The following is a 16,442-nucleotide window of genomic DNA, read 5'->3' on the forward strand; positions in this document are numbered from 1 at the left end:
CTACTATTCATCCCTTGGGAGGTTAGAGCAGAGCCCTCTGAACTTGCCTTTGCTGTGCTGGGGGCCAGGGAGGAGCAGCACAGCCCAGGCAGCTCTGGTCCTCCTTCAGAGCCGACGGGACTTCAGACTGCTGCTCCTTCATGCAGAGGAAGAGCAAAGGGGAGAGGATGTCAGAACCGTGGTGCAGGACCACTGGGACCGCAGCAGCTGGGATTGCCCCAGAGAGGAGCGGAGAAGTGTGCAGAACATGGGCACATCGCCATGGGGCAGCACCCAGCAAGCCTGCAATGGGGGTGTTGGGAGAGGGAAGTTGGAGCCCAGAGTTAGGTGCCAGCTGGGCACAGTGAAAAGGAAACCCAGAAGCAAGAGCAGACAGGTAAAGGTCCCTGCATCTCTGCGAGCTAGAGGGAGGGGTGTGATCATTGTCCTTTGCTCAGCTGTACTGTGGCCAAGACAGCCAGCAGGAATAGCAGTTTGGTTTCCCCTTCCGTAGCAGCACCATGCAGTTTTGGAAGCATGAGCAGTCCTCCCAGCACCGTTGTGTTTTCAGCAGAGCCTTGCTGTATGCCAGCAACGTCTCAGCATGTGAGAGAGGGGCTAACAGCACTGGCCTGTGAGCCCTGAGCACTCATACCCAGAGCTCATAGCCTACAACTCTTGGGGGAGGAATGGGGGGGTCCCTGGTTCTCCAAGGGGGAAACGTCACCCTCAGAGGGAACCTGAGAAGTTAAGAAACAGCCACTCCTGTGGTGAAAGGAGCCGGGCAATCGATTCATGCTCTTTCCTCTCAAGGCAAGGAATGTGCATGTTAATGCATGCTAAATTATTAATGTATCTCAACCTTTGTGGCTGTTGTGTTGCCCATTCTCCTTCCTCCCCACGGTCCCCCCAGTGAGTGGGGAACCAGTCTCCACACTGTCCTTTCTCCCTGTCCTGTGGGATCCAGGGCACAGGCTCAGGTTGCGCTGCACTGCTCACCGCTCTGCGGTTTCACTTCACTTCCCAGGGAATGCTCTCTACTGGGAGGCGTGCTGAATAGTGGAGCGGCACAGAGCCCTTACGATGCCTATTCTTGGGATGAATGACAATGAATCTCATTTTTGACAGTCTGCTGGTTTAACTAAACCTCTGAATTATACTATTGTCCATTGAAATCATTTTAATATTCACAGCAATTTTCCCTGTGCTGTTCTTGCAAAACCTCCAAACCACCTTCTCTGATCTTTATCCAAAAAGAAGATTAAAAAAAAAATTGCAAATTCTTGTCAAGAAAATTGTAATAAAAAGGGAAATTTCATTGCTGCAATAAATGAAGAACAACAAAAATTTCTGGAGCACTCAAGGTAGCATCATGGGCTGTGCTAGTCCATGTGATTTGACTTGTAAATTGGACAGAAATTCTAAGAATGCTGCTTTTTGAGGAGTTATACTGATTTGAATTATTACCAGACTCTTATGCTAGAAAAGCAAGCAACTTAAATCATTGGCTTGAGCCTGAGGAACGTGTTGATGGTGCTCTGCAAGCTGCTGTGAGAGCTCTGCCAGCTCTCACTAATGCTAACTGACAGCATCTCCCCTTCTCCCTCTGTACTGACTGGGACGAGATGCTGCCAATTATCCCCCAAGAGGATGGGAGGCTGATGGAGCCCATCCCTTCCTTCACACAGGCTCCTGCCAGAGTATCGTCTGGGCCAGATCTCTCACTGAAGGCATTGCCCTGACCCCCTCCTACCTCCTGTGTTGAGAGCTGACCCCTACACGTGGCATCCATTTTTAGTAGCTGTGGTGCCTTGGGCACTGTGGCTCTCCGGCATGGAGCAATGAGCCCATCTTAGCAGCTCTGCTGGTGTGCTAATGAGGGGAGGCCGGCTCAGCTGTTTCTGGGTTGCAGAAATACACCGCAGAGGCCTGTTTAACCGCTCATCTGTTGCCAGGCTTGATAGCTGAGGCCCTGCACAGCTTCTGGGCATGCTGCAGTGTGCAAGAGGCACAGCCCATGTCCAGGTCGGCAACGCTGCAGCCTGGCCACCGTCCTGGATGGTTTGATCTGCAGGAGAGTTTTCCTTGCCATTCATCCCTTCCCTAGGCACATGGACATGCCAGCCACCTCTGCTGCTCCTCTGTGGGTAGGGCAGGGAAGAGCCACTTCTGAAGGGACTCAAGCCATTCTCTTTGCCCTGCAAAGGGCTGCCAAGAGAGCCCCCAGACCCTTTGGAAGTGCATCTCCCCTGTACTGCCCACAGGGGAGCAGGGGATGGTCGGCTGCTGGCTTCCCCAGGGAGAGGTGGCTGCAGCGCCCACAGGCACTGCCTCTGCAGGACACATCAAGGGAGACACAGCACTGGTGGGGCTGGGCATGGCCCCAGGAGCACCCTGAGAGCAGTGCTTGACACAGGGACGCAGCGCAGGGGAGTCTGCAGCGGGCTGGGCTGTGCTGCTTGTGGTCTCACAGGGCTGGGAGTCAAAATCTGATTGTGCGTGCTGGGCTCTGACCTTTCTGCGTGGCCTCTTGTCCTCCAGTCTCTTCTTCCTGTGTCCCTGTATGTGAGTTACGGTGCACCTTCCCTCTCCCTGTCCTGCCCTCACTCTGCTTTCTCTCTGACTCCGCAGTAGCCGCCAGTGCCTGCCAGCCTGTTTGCTTGCTGCATGTACGTGAGTGCTCTGTGCACGCCCATGGCTTTATCCTCAAAGTTTGCTCTTTTTTATTTTAACGCAGTGTGGGTGGGTGGGTTTGGTCCTTGGATGGGGACGGAGTTTGAACAGCTTCTACCTGAAATAATTTGGCGTCATGTTCATTGGAAAACGAAACCTGACTCTTAATGAATGGTGCTGGGATGCTTTGTTTGGAAATACACACCATCATGTTAAACCATTGCCATGTCCATCAGGTTAACTCCGTATTCTCATGACTGTGTAGCACTTGGGTACACTTTCAGTTCTGTCTCATTTGGGGAGTGCTGCCCCATCAGTCAGGTAACGCCTCACTGGCGATCGCTCATGTAGCTATTGATTTGAGATTTAATAATTGATTACAAGAAACAACCAGCAAGACTTTGGATTTAGACATTCAACAAAAGAAAAAAAAAAAAAAGGCAAAAAACGGCAAGTTATCCTTCCGCTGGCTGGTAAGGAGCTAATGAGCCCTGTTTTGTCACTAAGACGATGTGTAGTACACACACGGTGTTGACAGTATTGTCTAATTTATCACGAAGTCTTAGCTCTGTTGTACATGCTAGCGTGGGGGCTTCCGTGTTCAATCTATTTCTGCAAGCCTGTTGGTTTGGGGATGAATCATCAAAGAGAGCACTAGTGAAATTTGATTTGGGGAGAGTCAGTTTGGCAAGCGGAGCTGACATCTCTGTGGCTCGCTGGGCTGTCAGCGGCTTTACTGTCTGCGGAGACACCGTGGTGGCAAGAGCTAGGCCAGCAGAGCCATGTCCCCCCAGACCCCCAGACCCCATGGGACCGGTTGTGCCTGCGGCATGCTGTGAGCCGGCACCGCTCAACCTTCTGCCTGATTTCCACCTGCCCCAGCACTGCGGCGCTTGGCTGCTCCGTCAGCCCGATGCACTGATGGAGGAGCGTAATTGGCAGGGAGAGGCTCCTAAGGAGCTGGTCAGTCGTGAACCCGGCTGATGCTCTGGACTGCCTTTCTGGTGGAGGAGGCTAGAGGAGAGCAGGGCTGCTGGGCAAGACACGTTCGAGCAGTTTCCCTTTTTAACTACAGACTAAAATGAGCTTGCCCAGAGGAGACAAAGATTTACTGAGCATGGTTGTTTCTCTACCCTTGCTTAAATAGGCCCATAACACTAACCCTGAAGAAGGGGCCTCATTTCTCAGTGTCATTTTCCTGACGGGAATGCATATGGCAGGCAGCTTTAGAGCTTTATTGTAGCTGAGAGTTGCTTACAAATAAGTCTTGAATGAAATACCCAGCAAGGGATTGATATGAAGAGAAGCTGTGCAATGAAATAAGGAGGAATACATCTCCCAAAGTGCTGCCACAAAGGTGGGGAGGGTTCTGCTGGCCCAGCTCTCTTCTGTCAAAATGGATATGATCTCACATCTGTCAGGATTAGTTCTCTCCTGCCCAGCAAGGTGATCTGTTCAGGCCCTGACAATGTCATGCAGCTCTGGTGACTATTTTTTCTGAGCCAAGGTAGAACCTGAGTTACATTTTGAAAGGAATTATATTTTATTTAGCAGCACACGTGTGCTAATTCAGAAAGAAACCCTTATGCTGCTCCTGCCCAAACCCTGCGAGGTTTAAGGGACGAGTTTCTTTACTCTAGAACTAATAAATTGAGCAGGTAATTCCGTTTTGCAGAGCTTCAGTGGGCCCTGCACAGAGAGAGTGTGTGACTGGCATTTGTGCATGCTCTCTAATTAGAGGGATGTAATTTAAATGGAGGAATGTTTCATGTTAGTAATATGATTTCAAAAGGCTATGTTTGGAGGGAATGGATTGAGCCATCCCTTAATGAGTTCTTCTAATAAGATGCCAGTGGCTAAGGAAGGAGAGCAAAGTGTGTGCAATTTGGGAAAGCAGTGAACAGCTTTTGCACTTCATTTTATCTGTCCCGAGGGATAGACAGGCAAAAATGTTGAACCCCCTTCACGTACCCCCGCAATGCAACTGAGTTCTCTCTGCTGGTTCTGTGACCCTACTAGCTGTCTCCTCCTTGTTTCAGTGCGGCGTGTTGCTCCTCGATTCTCTATCCCTCCGAGCAACCACGAGGTGATGCCAGGGGGGAGCGTGAACCTCACATGCGTGGCAGTAGGTGCTCCGATGCCCTACGTGAAGTGGATGGCTGGTGTGGAGGAACTGACCAAAGAAGATGAGATGCCCGTTGGTAGGAACGTCCTGGAGCTGAATAACATCGTGCAGTCTGCCAACTACACCTGCGTGGCCATCTCTTCTCTCGGCATGATCGAAGCCACAGCCCAGATCACTGTCAAAGGTAAGGAACTGCTCCTTGTGGTGCTCCTGCTTGTGTTTCAATGGTGTAGCCCTTTGCCAAAGTGTTTTTGGGTGCACCCAACTGACTGCAGTCTCCTGTGACTTTTCCACCTTGCAAGGGAGGCTCCCAAACCCACAATTTGTTTTTTTTCATGCTTACAGTATAGTATTTGCTTTTGAGATTGTTTCCTCTCTCCCTACATGTGGCATGATGGGAGACAGGCTTGTGTCAGGCTGGGTCCCTGTTATGCCACGAGGGAACCTCATTGAGTCTGTGCTCATCCTAGCAATTTCTGGCTTGTTCTGTGCATCAGCAGGATCAGTTCAGCACAGCAGCAGGCCACGGGCTCTCCTGGGGCAGGGGTCTGTGGATGTCTGCAGTCAGAGGGCCATTTGCACAGAGGTCTTCTCTTGCAGTAAGGGCAGGACAAGAAGGTTAATCCCAGCAATGTGAAGTACCTGTGGGTCTTACCAGAACGAGCATCCTGCCCCTCTGCAGGGAGGAGGTACACATGTTCATTTTTAAATTATTGCATATTCCTCTAACAATTGTCTTTTTTCCCTTACTGCTCTGCCTCTTTACCATTCTCTTTCTTTTGTTACTGTCCTTATGGTATTCTTCCTGCTGCCGTTTCACTGGTAGCTTTGCCCCAAAGAGGACATTACTGCTGATTGCGGACCATTGGGTACAGGGCAGCCTACCCAGACAGCTCCCTAATGGGAGTCTGAAGTACGTGTTCTGCCTTTCCCATCTGGGGCGAAGCAGGTCCACACTATCCCTTTCCTCCTCTCCTTGCAGTTGATTTGTAACTCAGGTTTCTACAGATATGTCATCTTTTGAGTCTGTCTGTTCTTGCAAGCCCCCTCCTGCGCTATGGCCACCTTTAGCAATGGGTGTTCACTGCTTGAACAAACCACAGAACTGAGTGTTAGCCCTCTCTGACCTGGAGATTAACAGAAAATTCTTTTTTCCCTGATGCTAGTCAGAGGATGCTTTTAACCTTAGCCGCATACCGCTCCCTTTACTCACAGTGCCTGCTAGTCAGTACCTTTTCCAGCTACCGTTTTCTTACAGAGCATAGGGGTTGCCTTGGTTATAGTACACAGCCAAGAGTGTACAGAAGAAAGAAGCATGACGGGGTGGTGTTTTGGACATGGGGGCAGGAGGTGGGAACTGTACTATTGCACTGACGGTTCCCAGTATTTACTGCTTTGTACCTGGGGCAACTCTGCCTCGCTCTCTCTTTAGCTGACATGATGCCCTCTGCCACGCCAGGACTGCAGAGGCCCCCAGGACAGGGAGCGGTCTGCTCAGCTCCTTTAGCCCTCTGCTGTCCTCCTTGTTTCTCTGTCTGTCTTTTCTGCATCTTCACTCTGGATATCTTACTGACTCTGTCCCTAACTCCTTCACCTGGTGTTGCTTCTTCTGCACTTGCTGGAAAGTAGACTGTTTGCAGGGCAGACAGGAGAAGCAAGATGACACAGAGCTGATTGCAGTAAGCACATAGAAGGTACCAGATCTGCCCCTTGCTCACATGCAGGCTGCACACCCAAGAGCTGGCAAGAGTCAAGCTTGCGGCTTTCCAAAGGAAAGGATGGACGAGTGTCATCTGTCCTTGAAAGCCTGAGGGAGGCTGCCGATTTCTTGAATGTTCTAGGAAATGTGTTGCTTCAGGCTGTAATATTGGGTGGGACGTGTTTGCCCTCCCTGAGTCCTCCATGGGAGGGTGCATAGTGGGTTGCGTGACCTTCCCTCCCATGCCAGCTCAGCCATCACCGATTTTCTCAGTATTCATGTTGCAGTAGCACTGGAAAGGGCGTCCTCCCTGGCAGTCAGAGCAGGCATGTTCCTGAGCTAAAGAGCCTGCACTCCTCAGCTGAACCATGTAGAAATCGGAAACCTGATGGCTTTGCCAAAGAACGAAGCACTTGAGGATCTTAATTTGGGATGAGCGTTTTTCCTGGTTCCTTGTCAAGCACAGCTGCATTACATTACTAATGACTTTAACTAGAGTGGTTCATAGGAGGTTTAAACTTACTGTAGACATTGTCTTAAAGTATTTGTGTACTCTGCAAGTCTTGCTCGCGCTCATTCTCTTTTTTTGTTCTTTTGGGAAAATGGCAAATCTGGAAATGTTTGCTTGCAGTAGTTGCGTTCGCATTAACACTTCAGAGATGTCAGTGTCACAGAGTTCTTGTGTAACGGTTTATTGTCTGGTTGCAGTTTGACACACCACCCAGTGAAATAGTGGATGTGAAAGTTGGTAATTTCTCTGGCTGTATCCCTCCTGCATGTACTGTAATACTTACAAGGCATTCCCCCATCAACCCATCTAACAGCACTGTCCATGAATTCCCTATGGCCCAAGATGCTGTCTCTGTGGAACCAGGAGCAAAGCTCCAGATTACCTGTGTTGCTCTGATTGCTTTACTGTATCCCTTTGTAAATCAGCTGTACACCTGGCTTCTGGGGCCAGCCCAACCCAGCAAGCACCTTCCCACTGCCAGCTGAACCCCCATGACAGAAACATTCCTGCATCCCCGTTGAATTACCTTTATTTAGCCTGCTGCTGGTAAGTGCGTCAAGCACGTCTAATAACATGATTGCTCTGTTTATCCTTCCATTAAGAACCACTTCAAGCAATATATGGTAATATAAAAATGCATGTTCTAGAGTATGAAATGATTTCTGCCTTTTAAAGAAGAATGTTAATGGGAGGTGGCAGCTCCATTTTTATCCCCGTGCACATTGCAGGGTTTGAGCTGACTGAATTATTTAAATCACACCTCTCTGCCTTCCAATTGCAGCACTGCCAAAACCTCCAACAGAGCCATTAGTGACTGAAACGACAGCTACCAGCGTGACCCTCACCTGGGATTCGGGCAACTCCGACCCCATTTCATATTACGTCATCCAGTACAAGGCCAAATCCTTGGAGGGTCAGTTCCAGGAGGTGGATGGTGTGGCAACAACCCGCTATAGCATAGGTGGGCTCAGCCCCTTCTCGGAGTATGAGTTCCGGGTCATTGCAGTCAATAATATTGGCAGGGGTCCCCCCAGTGAGCTGGTCGAGGCCCGGACAGGAGAGCAAGCTCCTTCAAGCCCACCCCTCAAAGTCCAAGCACGGATGCTGAGCGCCAGCACCATGCTGGTCCAGTGGGAGCAGCCAGAGGAGCCAAATGGACAGATCAGAGGGTACCGCGTTTACTATACCACCGACCCACATCTGCCTTTGAGCATGTGGCAGAAACACAACACCGACGACAGCCATCTCACCACTGTGGGGAGCCTCATCACAGGGACCACGTACAGCATCCGCGTCCTGGCCTTTACTTCGGTGGGCGACGGGCCCCCCTCGGACATCATCCAGGTCAAAACACAGCAAGGGGGTACGTATGAAGAGAGGTGCTGCAGCTCCATGTCCACCCCTGTGGTGTGCGGCTCAGCCATGTGTCTGATCTGCACCAGGCATTGCAACTGCACTTGGTGCTCAAATGGCTGAAATTGCATGTCAGAGCAGCATCCCCACCCCAGCCATCAGATTTAAGCTGTCAGCTTGTCCTGGGGAGTTGGTATCATTCTCTGTACAAGTAATGCAGCCCTCAGTTCTGTCTGGGATATGATGGCTAATAATGTGACACGAGGTCCTGGTCATGAACCTATGCAACTGTGCCAGGCCCTTCTGAGCTGTGAGTGCACATGTGGAAGGAAGGAGCTGGGATGCAGTCAGGGTCTGGAAGTGTGCGCAATTCCCATAGTCACCTACCTGGGTCCCAGAGGTGCTTGCTTGTTACCTGTGCTGTTCCTAGAGCAGTGTATGGGGGAGAGGGAAGAAGGGAAGGGTCCAGAAGGAATGAAAGAAGATCCTCACAAGGTGAAACAGACTCTGCAAAGCTATGTGGCTCCCCACCCTTCATTTGCCTCCTGACACTAACCATGTGTTTGGTCCCCAGTTCCTGCCCAGCCAGCTGACTTCCAGGCAGAAGCAGAGTCTGATACCCGCATCCTGTTGACGTGGCTGCCAGCCTCTCAGGAACGCATTACCAAATACGAGCTGCTGTACTGGGAAGGGGAGGATGGCACTCAGGTGAGGATCCTGCCTCTGCGTCAGCAGCACTTAGGGCTGGACATCACAATTCAGCAGCTTGGGAAAGGTGTCTGCTTGAGCTGGGGTGGCAATGGGACTGTTTCTTCTCCATGTTTCTTCTGGGTATGTGATAGAAGTATGGCAATCTCTGTCTGGCTTCTGTGTAAGTACCCTCAGCAGTGCCTGTTGATGCCCAGCAAAGTAGCTAGTGACTGATTTGGGACTGGAAAGGCTCCAGAAAACCGCGACACCTTCCTTGAGGCATCGTTTCTGATGGTGCCTTTAAACAGTTGTGCAGGCCAGTAGGGCTTCCAGGTGGGCCTGAAATAGCCTCTAAAATGTGTCTGCAGATCCAGGACTGGTTACACTTAAGGAGCAAATTGAGGGTGGCCTAGAGAGAGCTCTTCCATGTTTACTGTCAGGGCCCTAAAAGAAGTCCAGCTCTAAATATATCAAAAATAGTGCTGGCTGCAGAGCAGCACGGTGAGAACTGTGCCATGGCAGCATCACAGTATCCCCTGGTCCGCTCCTCCTCCTGCTGTGTTTATAGTGGCATGAAAGCCGCCAGAAATAAGTGCTCTCCAGGTGAAGTGGCAGCAAAACAAGTCCTTTACCAGCACTGTTAAGGTGCATTAGAGATGCTGACTACTCCAGGACAAGGGCCTTACTCTATTTCACAGGCAGATGTTGTCTGTTTGGAGGAAACAAACTCATGTGTCCTGTGTCCCTTGTCTGAGCTGTATAGCCAGACCCAGCTTTCCCACAAAGCTGTCAGACGGTCAGTGCAGTCTGGACACGAGATGGTATGGCCTGGCTTTCAGAGAGGTCTGCTTCCCTGCAGAGTCCTTGTATTTCACCCGGGAGGCTCTATGCCTTGGGGTCCTGCAGGACTGCAGCAGATGTGGCAGCATGGCTGTGACTTTCTGTGGGGCCAGAATGGGTGATGGGCTGTCTATTCCCTTGGCATTGGGAGCTGAGTACCAGCTTTTCCGTATTCTCCAACTGCACCAAATAATCTGTGTTTCCCTTTATTTGCCAGCAAAAGGTGGAGTTTGACCCAACATCCTCGTATGCTGTGGAAGGTCTCAAACCAGACACGCTGTATAAGTTCCGTCTGGGTGCCCGCTCAGAGCTGGGGGTAGGAGTCTACACCCCCACAATCGAAGCCAGAACTGCCCAATCCAGTAAGTGTCTGACACTCTGCACTACTGAAGAAAAAGCAAAACTGTCCAGTTTCCATTGCCTGGGCACGGAGTAGCTCAGTGCCTCTGCCCTTGTGGGTCTGCAGGGATGCTGGCATGCAGTTTGCTAAAGGGTATAACGGGAAAAGTCAGTTGGGGTTTTGGATCAGGGCTCTTTGGCAGAGGGGGTGCACCCAAGTGGTAAGTTCTTTCTTCGTGTCCCTTTGATCATGCTGTCTTTTCCTAAGGGTAGATTCATAAAAACTGATGGAGGAGTGAAACAGGCTGGGAAATTGCTTTGGAGAGATTGATTTGAGTGGGCTTGTGCATCTCTCTGAATTCACTCCCATGCAGACAAGCTGTCTGGACAGGCAGCATATGGGTGTTTGGCTCTAAATGTGACTGTCTCCAAACCATTGGATTTTCACCCCTTCACTCCCCATTCCAGCTGCCTTGCTTCTGTGGGAGTCTATCCCTGGTCCATACACTTGATTGCAAGGTGAGGCATCCTTTGAGGCCGGATGTGCCTGTGGCTATCAGGCAGCTGAAGGAGTCAGTTTGGGAAAGTGGCTATTTGCCTGGGTTGTGTGAGCAAGTAAGGCTGCTGCTTCTGGGACTGCAGCGCTAGGGGAAACCAGAACAAGCTGCAGCCGAGTTAATAGAGAGGCTAGATAATGAGGTGACCCAGGCAATATCACTTTCATCCTTGTCTGCCCCGTGTGATCACAGAGCAGGAGTTCACATTGCTCTGATTGGCAGCTCAAAGTGCTGCGCATAAGCAGATTAGGGCTATCAAAGGGCCCTGCGATAAGCTCGTTTTCACTAACGATTTTTGGGCTTGCCATTATGCAAAGAGCATTAAAAGGGGGAAAAAAGACATTTCCGTTAGCACCGTCTGTCTGGGATTTACTAGCTATGTGGGGTGAGCAGTTGGCAAAGGCAGCCAGCCTTCCCTGCAGGGAGGGTGCCAGCATGCACAGCAGCTGAGAGCCTGAGATGGCCATTAGAAAGGAAGCTCAGGCAGGGAAGAGCAGCTCTGCTCACTATTGGAACGACCTTCTCTTTGAAGAAAACTCATCTTCATTAACATATCAGTCGCAGGGATTCCTCCACCTCGTTAAGTGAGGTAATGGTGTCTTAGTGCTGCACGATAGACAGGTATGAAAATGGAGAGAGGTTCAGATCATGCAGTTATAAATATTTGAACACTGAGAACAAATTCTGGGTGTGGGGATTTGTATACCTATTTCAGATAGCTTTTGTATTGATAGGCAAAGGTTGAAAAAACTCTGCTGCCACTTAAATTAATTCCATCAGTGGATGCTCTTATCCTTGAACACACTTAATCAGAGACAGCTCCATGCATAAATGAGTCCTTCAGAGTCTCGCAACAGTCCAAGTAGAGAAACCTTTGCTTCATGGACTCTTCAAGGCAAACATCTTCCCATGGTCTGCTCCACATGGTGTCTGCTCACAGGGGATCTCATACAGATTTGTTTTTAAGGTTGTTGCTTCACTGACCAGTGGAGCAGTAGCTGACTGGTTCTGGCATCTGTTTAGTAAGAGAGACGTGCACAGGTTGGAAAAGATTTGGCCAAAAGCCACAGGAATACCTTGCTTTGACCATTGAAACCCTCCTTACATTGAGGGACCTAAGAGTTCTTCAATTTATCCAAGAAGTGACTGGGCCTTGGCTTACAGACCCCTGAGAAGATTTCTGATGGCACTCCATTCTATGAGGAAAGTCCTTGGCAGTTACTACTGGGGTATTCAGTGAGGGTGACAAACCACTAGCTGAACAGTCCCAGCACAGAGTGGATTCTTGGGTGCTGGGGGTCTCAAAGTCGAGTAGGTCTTTCAGAAAGCTCTGCTTTAGCTCAGCAGTTGTGTGCACAATGCACAACTTCCAGGCAGAAATTCTCTGGTCTGCACGTAGCAACACCTCACATTAGATGGTTGGATCGGTCCCCTGTGGCCTTGGAACTTACTAATCTAGAAACAGTGTCGCTCCCAGCTTCAAATTGGTCTCCTCCCTTCACTCTTCCATTTGATTGCCCCTGTTAGATCTTGGAGGTTGACATCTTCAGGTGGGACACAAACTGCAGGACCAGTCAGACTCCTGCTTTCCAAAGAGCCTGTCTTCAGGCTCTATTCCAGTCCCTGACAAACCAGTCAATGGCAAGGTAGGAGGCACATCTTCGCTAATGAGTTGCTAGTGGGCTGGAGAAGGGCGTCTGTATTGCTGCTTCTGGCTTTTCTTGTGACATCCCTGCTCAGGAGTGGTAGGGATGCTTGTCCAGGAAAGCCAGAGGGATGCAGTGCCCCTTTGCACCCTTCCAGCAGCACAGCTTGGAACCGCATCTCCTGTGAGGAGACAGCTGCCTTCTGGGCTGTCTTCCCTGCTAAGCTGCTTGCTTAGTCGCTGGGCACCCTGCAAAAAGTACAAGCAATGCTGTTTTGACGGCCTGAGGAGCACGGGGGAGTTTTCCAGGAGTGCCTCAGGCAAACGGAATGATGCAGGAGAGGAGCGTCAGCTCTGTGCCCATCAGGCCTCAGCATCAAAATGCCGTTCTCGCTTGAAATACGAAGGTGGTCTTGAGGCTGCCTTTTCCCTAGCTTAAGGAGTAGGTGGGCTGAATGGGTGCGTGGGGCTGCTGTGGGACAGTGGGGGAGGCCAGTGTGAGCAGCCTGGAGGCAGCAGAGATTTGCACAGTGTGTGTGTGAGTACATCTGCGTGTGTGGGTGCATGCTGGCTACCCGGTCTGCCGTTTCCTGGCCCCAGGAGGGACACTTCCACTCTTTGTGCGTTTTAAGTTGATCCTGCTCATGTTACCAAGTTTTATTTTGCTTTCTTTAAGTGTTAATCTGAGTTTTTGCCTTGAACATCATGTGTGTGACTCTTACCCAGTCAACGGCCAACATTTGACCTGCCCATGCTGCCATACAAAGCTGCCTTTGGAGAAGGAGCTCACTGCTGCATCCCAAAGGATGCTGTGGAGGCCCAAAGCCAGAGCAAGTCTCTTCTGTGAAGGGCCTCTGTGCAGACAGTGGCAAAGGAAAGGCTTGCCAAACTCTTTATGTCTCACCTGTCCCTTCTGAGGGATGCCTCCAGATGCTGTGTCTACCTTACGTCCTCCCTGAATTCACTCTTGATGTTGCTTTGGTACTGTATCTTCCTACTCTCTTCCCTGCCACTTCTCTGCTGATTAACCAAAAGAGTGTGAGGATTCTTTTTCTACCCCTGCTCCTTTCCGGTATACCAGATGGCAGGGCCGATCCCGCTCTGCCTCCCTCACATAGGCAACTGTTTGCTTCCACACATTGCTTTGACTTCTCTTTCCTCCAGTGTAGCTCCCATAGCAGGAGCCTGATGCTGCTCAGGCATCATCTTTTCCATCTCCGTCACTGCCCACTCTCCCTCCATCTTTCCTCTCTCCAGGCACCCCAGCACAGGCACAAGGTTCCAGGCCCCTGAGCACAGAAGTGGGCACTAACAGTTACATGAGCCTGCAACTGCCTTTGCAAGAAAGTGAGCCTTTTTCCCAGCAAGCAGAGGTCACCATTGGCATTGGGAGGTCCTGCTGTCCCCAGCTTTCCCAAATCTTCTCCCACTGCCAAAGTGTGCCCAGCAGATGCAAGGAACGATTGTTGGGTGCTTGAATTATCTGAGGTCCCTGCTGCTATCTGGAGTAATGTAGGTTGTGGTCGCCTTTGTGCAGGTGGTGAGCAGGCAGGCTTGTCCCTGTGCCCCAGGAAGGCTGGCTCTGGTGCTGATGGCTTCAAGGACTGTGGCATGGGGAAGGGCACCAGTCTTTTTTCAGGTGTTTCCAGGTTTCTGAATGCAGTGAAGAGTGGAAGCAGCCTTTCACCTGCCATAGCAAAGCAAGATACCTTCTACTCCATTATTGCTTGGCCAGACAGCTTCCTAGCCTTAGAGCAATTGTGTGTGCTTTTTTTGGTTATGGTGCCCTGCCCTCTCTGTTTAGGGCTCTTGTCTTCTGTGCAAGCAGAAAGATGCACCCATGTCCCTTGTGCCTTCCCCGACCAGGTGGGCTCCCTTCCTTCTCCAGGCTTCCACCCTTGCCTTCTGTGCAAGCATGCTGTCTGCAGCATTCCTGGACAGTGAGGCCAAATGAGAGGGGTCTGCTGCTGCCATGAGAGGGCTCCCATGCTGCTGGGGCCCCGTTGCAAAAGGACAGCAGTTCTGCAAAGCTGGAGAAGGGAATGAACCAGGCAAGTGTCCTGGAGATGCTCTGCTTTGTCCAGGTCATCTCTCCTTTCCCGATCCCTCTCTTCCCCCTCCAGATTTGTTTCGTTCCTCTTCCCCAGCAATGCTGTGTGGAGGAGACTGCTCCTCATCCTGATGAGAAGCGTCTGCTGTCCAGATCCCGTTTCTCCCCCTGTGGCCAATTAACGTTGCTGGGGCTTAGAAGTTAATGCAAACTGCAGGTAGTTTTTTTGCCTGGGAGGGAACAAGACCTGCCTGCCTTTCCCTGTACAGCTCCACAGGCCAGTTTGGTGGGCATGAAGCAGTTAGTCCCAGGTACTAGGCACACGTGCAAAGCAGCACAACCACGTTATCTATCTGCTGTTTCCACATGGTGACTGGCTCCCACCTGGGTCAGGGTGCTGCTCACAGCTGATGGTCATGATTTCAAGCCCTGCCTGAACACACTCCAGCCAGCCTCAGTCACCTGCTTTTCCTACCCTCTTTTGTTTCCTCCACTTGTCTAGGAGCAGGTTTTTGCAAGCCTTCATACAGTCTGGTGTGTGAGCTTCCCCTTCTGCCACTCTTGCCTTCTGTAGCTTCCTACCTCTTCTGGTTTCCATCTGCTTCAGATCTTCACTGAAAGCATCTTTCTTCTCCCTACCAGTCTCTCTCTCTCACCCCCCACCCCTTCCCTTACTGCCATTTGTTGTGTTTGATAAAGTGAGCGTCCAGAACTGCTTTGGGAAGATGTATTCTCTGATGCAGAACAGCACTTCTGTCTCCGTGCTGTTCATCAGGCTTTCAAATACAAATTGCCCCTAGTGCCATCTTTGATGATCTGCGAGGAAGGCAGGTGGTTGTCCAGGAGGCTACTGGCTGAATTTCCATGTGTTCAGTGCTCAGTTGGCTGGGTAAAAGTTCCCTGTGCATTTTGGTTTGTCCTTCGACTCATTTCCCTTCATCTCCCCACTTCATTTATTTATCCCCAGCCCCCTCCGCCCCACCCCAAGAAGTCGAGTGTGTAAGCACCAGCTCCACTACCATCCGGGTAAGTTGGGTGCCACCGCCTGCCCAGAGCCGCAATGGGGTCATCACCCAGTACTCCATTGCATACCAGGCAGTGGAAGGAGATGACAACACCAAGCATGTGGTGGATGGCATTGGACGGGAGCACTCCAGCTGGGAGATCAAGGACCTGGAGAAATGGACCGAGTACAAGGTGTGGGTAAGGGCTCACACCGATGTGGGGCCAGGACCGGAGAGCATCCCCGTGCATGTGCGCACGGATGAGGATGGTAGGTGTTACTGAACAGCTGCGTCATCTACCATCTTGGGGTAACCAGGACTCTCCTAGATGAGTTGCTGGAAAAGGGGGGAAAGGGAGTGGGGATATTGGCCTGGGAGTGCTTTTCAAGCAGGACTGGAGGCTGTTGGGTGCAGTGCTTTCGTCAGATGCTCCAGGGAGTGGGTCTCCACGGTTGCCCTGGAGTGGGCTAGGGAAATTGCTCTGCTGGCCCTTGCTCTGATACAATGGTTGCCTCCAGGCTGTGGATCAAATGTCCTGGCGTGGTCCCACAAGGGTCCTCTGTGTGTTAGCAGTGCTTCCTGCACGTGTGAGGAGGCGATACACTGCTTTGCCATTTTGGCTTTCTAGTGTTTGTTGGTGGTTTCCATTTTACTGAAGGTAACGTGAGTTCTCCCGGCCAAAGGCTTCTCTCACATTGTGAGATCAGGATTTTAAGTTTACTTATTGACCTGAAATCCAGCAAACTAAAGAGGAGAAGAGAAATCCATTTGAAACTTGTAGATATCACAGGAAAGCTGCTTCCTGCCACGGCTTCCAGGCAAGCCACAGCTTATATAAATCTGCTCTTCTGCTCAAGAGTCAGAGTATCGCATGTACAGAACACTTTACTGGATACGACAGCTTTAAAGAGAAATTGCTTTGTATTAGCAGGGCTGTCAGTTATGTCATCATGACTTAAGCCATTTCCTTTGAAAGT

The 16,442-nt window shown here is 50.8% G+C and overlaps 1 protein-coding gene across 19 annotated transcripts in view; it reads left to right on the plus strand.

The window, feature by feature from the left end:
* The window catches only part of PTPRF (protein tyrosine phosphatase receptor type F), a 393,802-nt gene that overhangs the window by 311,519 nt on the left and 65,841 nt on the right, over positions 1–16,442 (plus strand). For 13 of the 19 annotated variants that reach the window (XM_074596399.1, XM_074596401.1, XM_074596398.1 and 10 more), the window contains 5 exons: positions 4,692–4,961; positions 7,769–8,350; positions 8,915–9,048; positions 10,088–10,232; positions 15,429–15,734. In XM_074596399.1, the coding sequence (XP_074452500.1) occupies positions 4,692–4,961; positions 7,769–8,350; positions 8,915–9,048; positions 10,088–10,232; positions 15,429–15,734 (1,437 nt within the window). The remainder of the gene's footprint in view (positions 1–4,691; positions 4,962–7,768; positions 8,351–8,914; positions 9,049–10,087; positions 10,233–15,428; positions 15,735–16,442) is intronic. The other 6 variants (XM_074596410.1, XM_074596416.1, XM_074596417.1 and 3 more) reach the window with 1 other exon arrangement.

Source organism: Larus michahellis, chromosome 8 (assembly GCF_964199755.1).
Source record: "Larus michahellis chromosome 8, bLarMic1.1, whole genome shotgun sequence".
Taxonomy (NCBI): Eukaryota; Metazoa; Chordata; class Aves; order Charadriiformes; family Laridae; genus Larus; species Larus michahellis.